Consider the following 12,861-nt stretch of genomic DNA (forward strand, 5'->3'; position numbering starts at 1 on the left):
AGTTTAATAATTTCCCATGATAAATTTGCCTATAGCTTGAAATTTAAATGCAGGCTGTGAATTTTTTTACAAAGCCTAAGCCAAGTCAGGTACAAAAGAATTAAAAACTAAGTAAGGTTTGCTTTATTTTCTATGCACTTAAATTAAAAAAGGCAAATAAGGCCTCAGGGAGATAATCTTAGTAGATAATTATTCAAATATAAGAACACTAAAACACTATTAATACTATATCAGGGTCTTGGCACTATCATTTTAAACAAATGAAGGATAACAATAAAAATGTTCAAGCTTGAAAGAGAACATGCTTTGATCTCTCAAAGTTCTTTTTAAGTCGAGGAAGAAATCTTGACAGGATCTTACTATTCTTGTAAAGCAAATAACCGGCATTGTTCTATAAAATATTTATAATAATGCTTTTATTTGTTATTGCTATTGTTGCTTTGCGATTGTTTTTTTTTGTTACAATATTTCACAAAACATTTTCAATAATAATTAAGGCAGCTACCAGAAGCTATAACTACACTTACTTAAAAGTTTACTCTCATCTAATCTAAGTCTACATCAATCTAAATACAAAGTTACTACGAACAAAATGATTAGAGAGAGTACTTATTCTGTCTGACAAAAAAATTAGCCCATCATTATCAGTACTGAGTCCTGAACGAAGGCCAGAACAAAGTTTTTAAAGAAAACACAAGAAAAGAAAACCTGAGAGGTGACACCTTCCTTCAAAAACCGAAGTAATAGAATACAATGAAAGACTGTACCAAAACACAGTGAGGTATGCAAACAGTAGTCAAACATATCACATAAAAAGATGCAAACCAGATGACAAGTCAGCCCTACTGGTAGACTATATCAATCCACAAGGCATGTTAATACTTCTCAAGGTTTACCTACATGTAAACTTTCAGTAGAAGTACTTTATTCTCCTCCACAGGTCAGGTTAGCGTCATCCATTTATATGTCTCCTCACAATGTAGCCTTGCATTAGATCCTCCAAAAACATTTTAAAATAAAGAGGTGGAACCAAAGAAACTATTTCAGTATGGAAATTCTGATCCCTGGACCCTCTGTCAATTAGTCTCTTTTCTCAGTGATCATTTTCATGCATTGAATCACAACCCTTTGATCACATTCCTTCTAGCTCTACCCGTAAGATTCCCAGATATCCGCATTTTCCTGATGCATTCAGCAACTTGCTCTTCTGCTGGGACAGTATCTGTGAGCAAGACTGTGAGCAAGTATACACATGTGTGCATGCACTGGATATTTTGATAATATTACTTCTCCAGTGTAGTTCTTGAGATAGTGTTAAGCCTTAACACTAAGAATTAACCACCTACAATATTTCCTCTTCTCATATATAAACTTCTGGCTCCAGTTGCTTTGGTTATGGAAACCTTAATAGCTACATTATGCTTTTTAGTCTACCATTATGCTTTAAGACGATACCTAGAGACAGAAAGTTATCACCAAATACTACTGTTACAGAAATATCATAGAACAGTTTTGGGTTCGAAGAGACATTTAAAGGTCATCTAGTCCAACCCCCTGCAATCAGCAGGGACATCTTCAACTAGATCAGGCTGCTCAGAGCCTCATCCAACCTGACGTGATGGGGCATCTACCACCTCTCTGGGCAACCACCCTCATCGTAAAAAAAATGTCATTCTTATATCTAGTCTATTGCAACAGGTCCTGCTAAAAGGCTGTCCTCATCTTTCTTATAAGCCCCCTTTAAGTACTGAAAGGCCACAATAAGGTCTCCCCAGAGCCTTCTCTTCGCCAAACTAAACAACTCCAACTCCCTCAGCCTGTCCTCATAGGAGAGGTGCTCCATCCCTCCAATCATGTTTGTGGCCCTCCTCTGGACCCAGTCCAACAAGTCCATGTCTTTCCTGTGCTGAGGGCTCCAGACCTGGACACAGTACTCCAGGTGGTGTCTCACCAGAGCAGAGTAGATGGGCAGAATCACCTCCTTCAAGGTACTGGCCATGCTTCTTTTGATACAGCCTAGGATATGGTTGGCCTTCTGGGCTGTGAGCACACACTGTCAGCTCACATTCAGCTTTTCATCCACCAGTACCCCTAAATCCTTATCAACAGGGCTGTTCTCAATCTCTTCACCCCCCAGTCTGCATTGATACCAACGATTGCCCTAACCCAGGTGCAAGACCTTGCACTTGGCCTTGTTGAACCTCATAGGGTTCGCATAGGCCCACTTCTCCAGCTTGTCCGGGTCCCTCTGAATGGCATCCCATCCCTCAGGTGTGTCAACTGCACCACTTCCCTGGGTGTCATCTGCAGACTTGCCGAGGGTGCACTTGATCCCACTGTCTGTGACATTGATGAAGATATTAAACAGCACTGGTCCCAGAACTGAGAACTGTCCCTTGAAGGACACCACTCATCACTGATCTCCATACGGACATTGAGCAATTGACCACTACCCTCTGGATGTGACCACCCAACCAATTCCTCATCCACCAAATAGTCCACCCATTAAATCCATATCTCTCCAATTTTGAGAGAAGGATGTTGTGGGGGACCATGTCAAAGGCATGCGTTGATAACTGTTAATTCTGGTTTTGCTCAGATTATTCATGTATGGATCAGTATACAGCACACAATTTCTAAGTAATTTTCCAAGCACTTAATAAAAATCTCCACTTGGAAATTTAGTGACTTGCACTTTCTTCAGAAAGGTGAAGGTGCAGAGTTGTCTTCCAAAAGTAGTAATGACAGTAAGTAAGATACATCTCTGAAGATAAAACTTTACAAATAAATTATTAACTGACAGTAAGAGTTAGTTACTTGACTCAAATCAACAATATGCATGGATTTTTCCTGACCAAGAGACCAAGCCTACACTTCAAAATTTTACACTTCAGCTAAGTTTGGATTTAACAAGGATCCACTCTCACATTGTTTATAACAACCGAAGTATTGATTTCTGATGGCAGAAAAAAATCTGGTTTTAAGGATGAAAATAAAGATGCATTGTGAATTGTTTATGTTCCAAATTTGTTATAATGCTCTGGTTTTATTATAAAAATACTCTTCATTGAAATAATGTGTTTAAGCTACAAATAACACAGTATAAATGAGCTTGTACACAGATGAAAAGCATAATGACAAAAGACAGATCTTCCTGAATATTCCTACAATAACAAGTTCATGATGAAAGCGTGTTTCTCTACTTCTAAAAGCAATCTGCTCAAAGTCAGCCTTCAAGAAACTATAAAATACTAAACTATAAGTACCTGAGCTGAGAGTAAAAAATGGCTCTTGGCTGGGGACAGTGAGGTCCATCCCTCCCAGAACCTTACAGCACTCAGTAAAATCTGATTAGTCATTCCCTTTCATGACAAGCATGGATGGCATGGATGCTAGCACCAAGCCTGGCATGCAACACTCCAGGGTAAGAATTACATGCCAATCAAGGGAGAAAACTGTGTTTATGTAGTATTCCATATATGATGTCATTCATTGTAATTAGAATCAAAGCTTGTCTTACTCCATTTTGCAATACAGAAGAGATGAGAAGAAAATTTACCAAAGTTCTTTGTATGTACAACTTAAGCAAAGAGAGTTACTGCACAGGACTTGGAACTGCTTTGGGTTCTTCCTTTTTGACAGATAAAAGCAGCATTACCAATGCTGCCTCAGACTCTCATATAATTCCTCTTCACCCAGGTCATGGAATGCCTCAGATGGTATAATTGAAAAATAACTTCTATATCCACTGCCCATGTTGCAAACTCACGTGTTATCCAGCCATTGTACTGGGTTGAAACATAGTTGATTACATTTGCCATTTTTGTAAGCAAGGGAAAACAAAAATATCTAATTTTTTTCTTGATTATCACTAGCATGTTACCAAATTAGTGTTTGTAATAACTAGTTGATAAAATACATCTGAATGAATTTTAATTAGTAGAATTTTAAAATTCTTTCTCCCTTTTATTAATAGAAATGGAACCAGCAACATACCTCTTTTTTCTCTGTGAACTTCTTCCAAAAGCTTTTCTTGCTTTTTTATCTGTTTATAGAGAGACTGATGTTCAGCCTCCTTCATCTGTGTAAAGTGCTTGAGCTGTTCTCGGCTCTGCAGTAAATAGCATCGCAACTTTTTTTCCTTACTTTCTCTTTCCTTGACCTCCTCGCACAGCCACTGAAGCTTAGTCTATGTTAAAAAAAAAAGGGACAATAAAAAGTAAAGAATTCTAACGAACATAAGAGAACATAAATGTTAACTGATCAAATTATCTTTGGAGTCACAGATTACTCATTTGTACCGAATAATGAATAATAATAATAAAAGGGGACATTCAGATATATTAAGAGGACATATGTTGACCTTCAGAGAGTCTCAAAAGAGATATATGTTAGCTGATAATTGTACATGAAGAAGCAATACACAGATTTTTTGATTTTTTTTTTAAAGCAGGAGCATGAATTTGTGAGGGTAGGTATTTCCATTTAATTTCCATTTAATTCACATTAAATTAGTGTACATAGACACCAAGAGATACTCCTTCCTTTCAGAATACCTTTTTCTCTCTATTCTACGTTGGCAGAATTTAAAGCATTTACCCATTCTAAAAAAGTGACATCAATCATTTCTGGATAGCAAAGTTAATACTTAAGGTTCATACAGTGGAAAAAGAAAAGAGAACTCATAGATAAGTCAGTCATTGTCAATATACTAAATCTAGAAGTGGTAAAAGAGAATATTTTCACACTGCCTATTTAAAACAAATGAAAAAGGGGACATTAGTAGTCATTCATTCCAGACTTCCCTATGTTAGCTAAGCAAGCTTAGGTGAGAAATGTATGCATATGATTATTAGGTGCCCTTTGAAAGGTCTTTTTAATAATATGGCAGTGTCACTTTTTTAAAATGAAGAAAATACTTCCTGCGTAACATTTCTCCTTTGGTTCTGGTATTCTGTGATTCTATGATTCTGATCTTATCTCTGCTATCTATAGTGGCAGTCTTTCTTGGTCTACAAGTCTTTCATACACCATATATCATCAATAACCTTAAATTATCTTACATGCAAACAGTTGCAATTTTTCCTTAAGTCAATTTTCCTGTGGCTTTGACCTTTTTACATCAAGCAAAAAAAAAAAACCCAAACACGTCTTCTACAGTTTCTTTAGTGGATCTACAGATCCTTTAAAAAGATATTGGATAAGAAATGTGTTTATGTGTGTGAGTTGGGGGAGCAGGTGGAAAGCTGCAAAATGAAAGTTAAAAGTTATAAGTTACCAGTCATCACTTTGAAGAAGTTTCAAGCATGTGTACACCCACATTATAGGATTCAAAAGCTTCAAAGGGGGAAAGAAAATAGTTTGTTTCCCAAGAATCCAATATCCTTTAGATTTAATAAATAACAGCCTTGTTTAAAGTCATTTCTTGCCTTGTGATAACGCTGTAAGCGAAACTTAAGCTGCTGACTACGTTCTCACATTTTTCTTGTCTGAAAAGAATCGAACCAGATCTAAAGGCCATCATACACCAATGCATTTTTTGTAAAAACAGCATCAGCATTGCCTTTTTTTTTTTTTTTTTTTTTTTTTTTTTTTTTTACAGAGACAGCTATTTCTTGTTAATAACAAAATCTGGAAAATTATTCCATCAGTTGAAATAACAGTCTGGGAATATCAGAATTAGCCAAAGGAACACTTCCGTATTTTTCCTTTTCTTCTTAAGTGTCTTTTCAAACACACTTTCAACTGAATGATTATAAATGTTGGATATTAGCTTATTCAGTAAAATCTCAGGAAGTTTCACTATTACCTTTGTTTCAGCTAACCAGCGATGAGGATCATTCAGCACCGTTGGTGTAAGTGATACTGCCTAGGGAATAGCAGGGGAGAAAGAAATAGGCATAAACCCAGGAATTACACACAGAAAGGAGAAAGTCTTTCCTGCTTATTGTAAATTCATCAAACAAATTTCTTTGCTAAAAATCCAGCTTGGAAATCATACCTGTAAATTGTTTAATAGAACTACTTAACCATAAATTAGTCACATTTAAACACATAAATTAGTCACATGCAAACTCACTGATACAAATTTTGTTTAAAGATGCAACCTAAGTTCCAATGATAGGAAGTTGTACTCTCAATCTGTATAGTTTTCTCCTAAGAATCACTACAATGATGCATTTCGAACATCCCCAGAACATCTCTCTGCATCAAGATGTATATTCGCAGTTTGAAACTCTACATCCTTTTTTGAAAATACCATATTTCCAAATAATACAATCAGACGCTACTTTAGAATTACTCTTTATTATGAAAAAACCAACTTCAAAGTCACTCAACTATTTTTTCCACCATTTTGCAGAACAGCAGCAGCAGATAAGTGAGAAGTAGTAGAACCAATTGTTGTTGGTCTTTGAATTGTTATCAGCGCATCTACAGAAATGCTATGTGCAACATGATAAATTTCTTATCGAAAAGTAAAAAAGGACAAACCCACAAATCTTTAAATTATGCTTCATGATGATGGTCTTAGTGTTTTCATGACAACAACAAATCACTTGTTTTGAATATTTGATGGGCATAAAAAGAAAACTGTAAATTTCACTAAGCAGATAAAAAGAAGATAAACGTGTGCTGTAATGCTTCATTAATACTTCATACACTGAGAAAGTGTAATGTGTCTTTTCTGCATTCTAGTTGAACTGTGTTAAACCTGTTTTAAAGGTACTTCTATACAATTTTTCCATATTACTTATTAAAAAGGTAGTGATAAAGGATTTTTTTTTCCTCCCACTTTATGAGTTGACACACAAGGGGAAGAAAAAAGTCTAATACAACTGAAATCTATTTAAAAATCAAGTAAACTATTAACCTTATGTTCAGCTCATCCATCACCTCATGTGGTCCTATCCCATGATTGCTACATTGTGCCTTTCTGTAATTTAAAGCTTTTGTGGAGGTTTTGTTAGTTTGTTTGTTTTTAATTTACCACATTTTGCAATTCAGCGAGTCGTTATGTACTTATATAGTCCTGGTCCAATAATTTTTGTAACTAGCATATTTCTTTAAGAGGTATTTAAATGGGGCTTACTAACTACACTGAGACCAAAGGTGCCTAAAAAGTACCATCTAATTATGTACCTACATATGTTTTATGTGAAAATTATCACCAGATAAGGACACAGCTGAAAAGAAATGCTTTAGTACGCATGTTGACCATGGCTTCACAAAGCAATGCATACTTGAAAGTTGTGACTTCCATGGCAGCAAACTTCATTCTGTGCAACCACATTCAAAGAAGGCACTATTCAATTTATAGTTTAAGCATGACTGGTGTAGTTATTGCAAGGATAATATTTCTTATAACAAAAGATTGATTGGAAAAATAAATCTGAACAATACATGTGGAATTCTTTGCTTAGAACATCAGTATGCGGTGATTATAAAAAATCCAGTACATCTTTCATCAGGGAAGATTAATCCTGGTGTTTAAGTTCTCTGAATACAAGTATTTATCCATTAAACGCCTCATTGCTCTCCTCAGTTGCAGCATCAACTTCTTGAATTAAAGAACTTGTCTGAAACCTTTTAGAAACCTTGGTAATACCTAAAGTACTGGGCAGAGGAAAAATATAACAAAGGAAACTTCTTACCTTTTTTAAAAAAAAGTTCAGACCAGGCACCACAAAATGGTCTAACATCTATTTTCACATTAGCTGTCTAGTCAAAAATTCAGATTCAAACCTGTTTTTAAGTTTGCTAGCGATAAACAGTTAAAGGAGATAAATACGGAGAATTGTGAAAACAGGGATCAGCAAAACTTTGTCCAGTAGACAAAATCCTGCAGGAGGTGGGAAGCAAGTCCAAGAAGGAATGGTTAGATGATCCAGAATCTGGCAGATATAGCAGATCACAAAGACTTAATAAAAAAAAGACTTATCTGTAAGCAAACAGAGGAGAAACCTTGTTTGTCAAATACTTTTTCTTATAATTCTCATCTGTTTGTGTGCTGCAACATCCCAACTCCACAGGTAAGTGGAGAAAAAGGCACAACCATTCTACAGGGCTGAAACAAAGTGACTTCTCTCCATAGGTGAGGAGATAAACTTAAAATAGAAAATAAAACAAAGAAAAAATATTAGAAATATATTGGATTTTCAGTGTCAATGCTGAAAAATGTCTATTTCAAAAGAAGCCCGTCCCAGCCGAATGACCATGAATTGTAGAGTAGATAGTATTGTTCTGTTTAAATAGCAAGACAAAAAAGCATGATTTGGTGTACTGGTTAAAGCTAAGGCTAAAAAGCCACCAGGTCAAGCACTTGTGATGTAAGTACCCATAATGCCAGAGAGTATGGCAACAAGCTAAGTCTGACTGCCTGCGTTCTTTATTCTCAGCTGTGTACAATGTCAATTTAAGAGGATTAATCATGTAGAATCATCTGGAGGGAGGAAGAGAGGATTCTGTCCCTGGGGAACAAATAAGAGTGCTCAGGCAAAAAGCTAACGGAAGACAAGAGTTGCAGGAGAAGTAGTAAAAGAGCGAAAAAAAAGTTACAGCAAGCTACAAGTTTCCTGAAACTCTGAGTCTGAATTTTCTGGACACAAGGCCCTGCTCCACAAAAGAGGAGGTTATAAACTCTTTTCAGGTCCAGCATTTACTTCTCTACTTAAAAAACAAAGCATCTAAATGAATTTTTAATAAAACCTTTCTTTCGTTTTTCCCCAATTTTAAAAGCTTTTTAGGCGTTTCTTGGGGACTTCCCAACCCCAATAAGGTGCCGTAGGAAAACCTGCCTCAAAGTTCTGGCTGATGTAAGGTCCTTTCACACAAGCACACAAAAGGAGAACATTTCTCACCCCAAAAAATGGCAAAAGAGAGCAGTAATAATTAATGCATGAGCAGATCTTCATAGTGTTCCAGTCTAATACCTAGCAATGTGCATCTGTACCAGCTAAATAGCAATAATCCTATTGTCCATAAATTATCTACACCAGTTGAGTGATAAGTGACAACAACGCAAACAAATTCTGCTAGAAACATTCATTAAAATAATAACAAAATCTGCAGCATACTTAAAACTTAGAATTACTTTGAATTTCTCCATGGAGTCCCGAGAAAAAATTTCACAAGCAGCATCAATTTCACTTCCTATCATGGTGAGAATGGATTCCTGTTCTATTTCTAAATGACGCAGCTGATCCTTAAACTGCAGTCTCGCCTCATCCATCCTTCTCAAATGATCTTCTTCACTGCTGATCTGTTTATCCTGGAGTGAAAGAGGAAAAACAAAACAAAGAAATTATTGCATAAATAATATAACATACACCATTAGCAATATATCTTTCTATCTTACAATCACACTATGCTCACTCATGCACTGAGTTCCTTGCCATGGAAAACAATACCTCCTAACAGTACTCATAAGTTCTCTTGATTCTTCTTATTCTCCTGTAAATCAGTTATGAAGAAACTACTACCAAATCCAAATCCAACAATCATAGAGCCTATTTTCAGAGTCAAAACCAGACATTCTCTTATAAATCTCTTTTTCATGAGTAGAAGAGAACCCACAACAAATATTCCCCTTATTATCTTTTGCCCTGAACCAGTTACAGGCATCTAATCTCTGCCATCACGAAAAAAGAGATCCCTGAAGGAAACATGTATTGGCAGTCAGTTTGTTCTCAAATGAAAAGTATTCAAAGAATATTTCATAGGACAGTGACTGGCACTGAGGAAAGCATTTTATGTTATTATCCAAGGTCAGAAAGACTATTAAATGTTATGTATCTTTTTAAAATTCAGATTCTCTTCCTTTATATTGATGATATAGCCCCCATGTAAAACTGAATCGGACAGTATTTTTATTATATATTGAACTATGCATTGTAATTAATATAACCAAACTATCTTGCGAGAAGAGGTGAAATTGGTTCACACCTGTCTGCTGCTGAGATCAGGAGGATGTAAAGCAAAGGGTAAACACTTTAACAGGCCCATTTCAGTATGTGCAAGCACACTGAGAATGGCAAGAAAAAGAAGAATAACAAATTCGAAAATTTATTAATTATAGACCCCTGAAATGACAAGGTGCAACTGTTTAAATTGTATTTATTGGAAATCTTCATACACGGCTCTCAGGAGACACCACTGTGGAGGTTAGGTAATTTCTAACATACAAGTTCTGTGAATGGGATACATATGGAATCAGAAAAACATTTACATCGGAAAAGACCCTTATGATCATCGAATCCAACCATAAACCCAGCACTGCCAAGTCCACCACTAAACCATATTCCTAAGCACCACATCTACACTTCTTAATTACCTCCTGGGATGGTGATTCAGCCACTGCCCTGGGCAGCCTGTTCCAATGCTTGACAACCGTTTTGGTGAAGAAATGTTTCCTAATATCCAATCTAAACCTCCCCTGGCACAACTTGAGGCCATTTCCTCTTGTCCTTTCATTTGCTACTTGGGAGGAAAGACAGACACACACTTTGCTACAACCTCCAGGAGGCTGTATACATATACATGTATAGGTGATACACCTATTAGCAAAATAGGTGGGTTTTTTTAAGACAGGTGACCTTAAAATGAGAAAAAAACCATACCTGATAAGCAGCCTGATTTTTTCATTTAATTCATACAAATATACTTGAGTTAGTAGCTATTTCAAACTGAAGGAATCACAAGAATTTTTAATATGCATATGGTCCGGTATTTCTGCATTACCCATATGGGAGTTTAAATAGTAGTTCTGATCTAGATCAGTATTCTGAAAGTAGTAAGATTGCATTATATATGCTTCCAGTGTTATATTCTATGCTATCTCATTATTCACTGAACTTGGTCCACCACATGCCAAAGTTCACTCACAAAGACCACGACCAAAAGGGAGTATGTAACTGGGTATAATTTCCCTTTATTTTTCATCTGCTTAATTTTCTGAGTGTGCCAACACTCCTCATTCTACTTTCAGAGCCTACAGGAAAAATGAAGTCACTAATAACTCATAACTGCACAGGAGGAAAAGAAAAGCAACAGAAAATTGCACCATTATTCTCGGCCCCTTCATCTTTCATGAAAAAAAAATTTAAAATATCCAAACTATCAATAATACCTGTTTCTTTGAATTAGTATTTGCATTAAGGACAGAATGACATTAAAAGTATAAAAAGTATGGAAAAGGAAAAGCGGTAATTCTTTTGTAACACAATAGGCTTCTGCAACGCCACAATATGACAGCTAGTATGAGATTTCTCAAGAAATGATATTACCATTTTCCCCATCCTAACACCCTTTCTGACAATCCATGATAAAAGCACAATAGTAAATATTCTCTTAAGTTAACCGATTACCGCAATCAAGTAGAACTCTCCATCTGCATTTACCTTCAAAGGTTGAGACCACAGTACCGTATGCTTAAAAGCGTCTCCATTCTTTTCCAGCTTAGACATAAAAGATCATCTCCATCTAAAAACTGTATCTTCCCAACATTAGGTAAGGTTGGAGCTAGTTTATAACTGACTGCAGAAGACTCTAAACTCCTACAAACACATTTCCTTAACAATAGATATTATAGCCCTAAAACCTCAAAGTAGAAAAAACATTTTGAAATTTTAATTTGAGGTACTTTTTATTATTATTTTTATTATTATTATTATTTGTCTGACAAGTTGAGCTTTTAAACCACTTTCTGTTAGTTTAATAAGCTAAGAGAAATGCCAGGTTTTCTCATTCCATTAGGTCAAAAAAAAAACAAAACAAAAACAAAGATATCCCAAAACCCCCAAACAAGAAACCCACAAAAAACCCACACCAAAACAAACCAAAAAACCCCCAAAACCACCCCAACGTTTTTCTCTCAGGGTTAGTGGTCACAGCATACTGACTGACAGACAGTCAGTATGTGCTGAAAATATAAGTATGGCAAAAGGATCTAACAGCATTTCCAAACAATCACTTTACCTACATTCAAAATAAGCCCATTAGATTTTAAGCTCAACACCTAAGTGATGCTGTGCACTTCATTTATAACAACAAAATACAAGTTGAAAACTAAATTGGAAAACCTGAAAAGCCACAAAGTATCTACGATATCCATGGGCCTCTTACCAGTTTTAAATAGTTTGAAACTATTGAGCTAATGAAGAATAATCTGATGAGTATTCAGCAGTCCATGCAAAATGAATTAACAAACTTTATGTACCATGTTAATATAAATGCCTATATAAAAAAAAATTTCTTTTCACAAAGATGAGAAATTACTAAATTGACACAGAAGAGCAAGAACCTTCCAGCTAGAGGCTGAAATATCCATTTTTAAAAGATGAGGATATAATGAAAAATTTATAAGCAATTAACTGCAGGATGCAAAATTTTTTTGTTGTTTTCTGGAATTTTCATCTAGGAAATCAAATATGTCAAAGATTAGAAACAATCATTTTCAATGTTGTCTTAATATGAATTAAACAAATACTGACAGGTATGTGCTTTACACGGGAGAAATTAAGTATTTCTGTACATGGATGAAGTCTTATCTGAAATCACAATGTTGCAGAACAAGAAAATTAAGATATAAAACCATCACAAAGCAAAATACATCCATGTTAAGAAAAACCATATTCAAAAGCAATGCTGTGGAACCAATCATGGGAAAAAAAAAGTAGAACTCAAGAAAGCAGAAAGAGGAGTTACAAAATAAAATTCTTCAGCAAGTCTGTATTTATCGCTAGATTTTTGTGAAGAAAGGCTGACAACTCCAGGTTGTGAGACTGCAAATTAATATTTGATAGCAAATATTAATAACCAGAACACTAGGCAACCAGAAGGCTGGAAGACAGCATCCATCTCTAG

The 12,861-nt window shown here is 35.6% G+C and overlaps 1 protein-coding gene across 1 annotated transcript in view; it reads right to left on the reverse strand.

Annotated features, from left to right (window-relative positions):
• CEP128 (centrosomal protein 128) overlaps window positions 1–12,861 on the reverse strand; it is a 132,406-nt gene that overhangs the window by 62,210 nt on the left and 57,335 nt on the right. The window contains exons 16-18 of the mRNA XM_074585431.1: window positions 9,092–9,268; window positions 5,810–5,869; window positions 3,997–4,189 (exon numbers count right to left, since the gene is read on the reverse strand). Coding sequence (XP_074441532.1) covers window positions 3,997–4,189; window positions 5,810–5,869; window positions 9,092–9,268 — 430 coding nt within the window. The remainder of the gene's footprint in view (window positions 1–3,996; window positions 4,190–5,809; window positions 5,870–9,091; window positions 9,269–12,861) is intronic.

This window comes from Larus michahellis, chromosome 4 (genome assembly GCF_964199755.1).
Source record: "Larus michahellis chromosome 4, bLarMic1.1, whole genome shotgun sequence".
NCBI lineage: Eukaryota > Metazoa > Chordata > Aves > Charadriiformes > Laridae > Larus > Larus michahellis.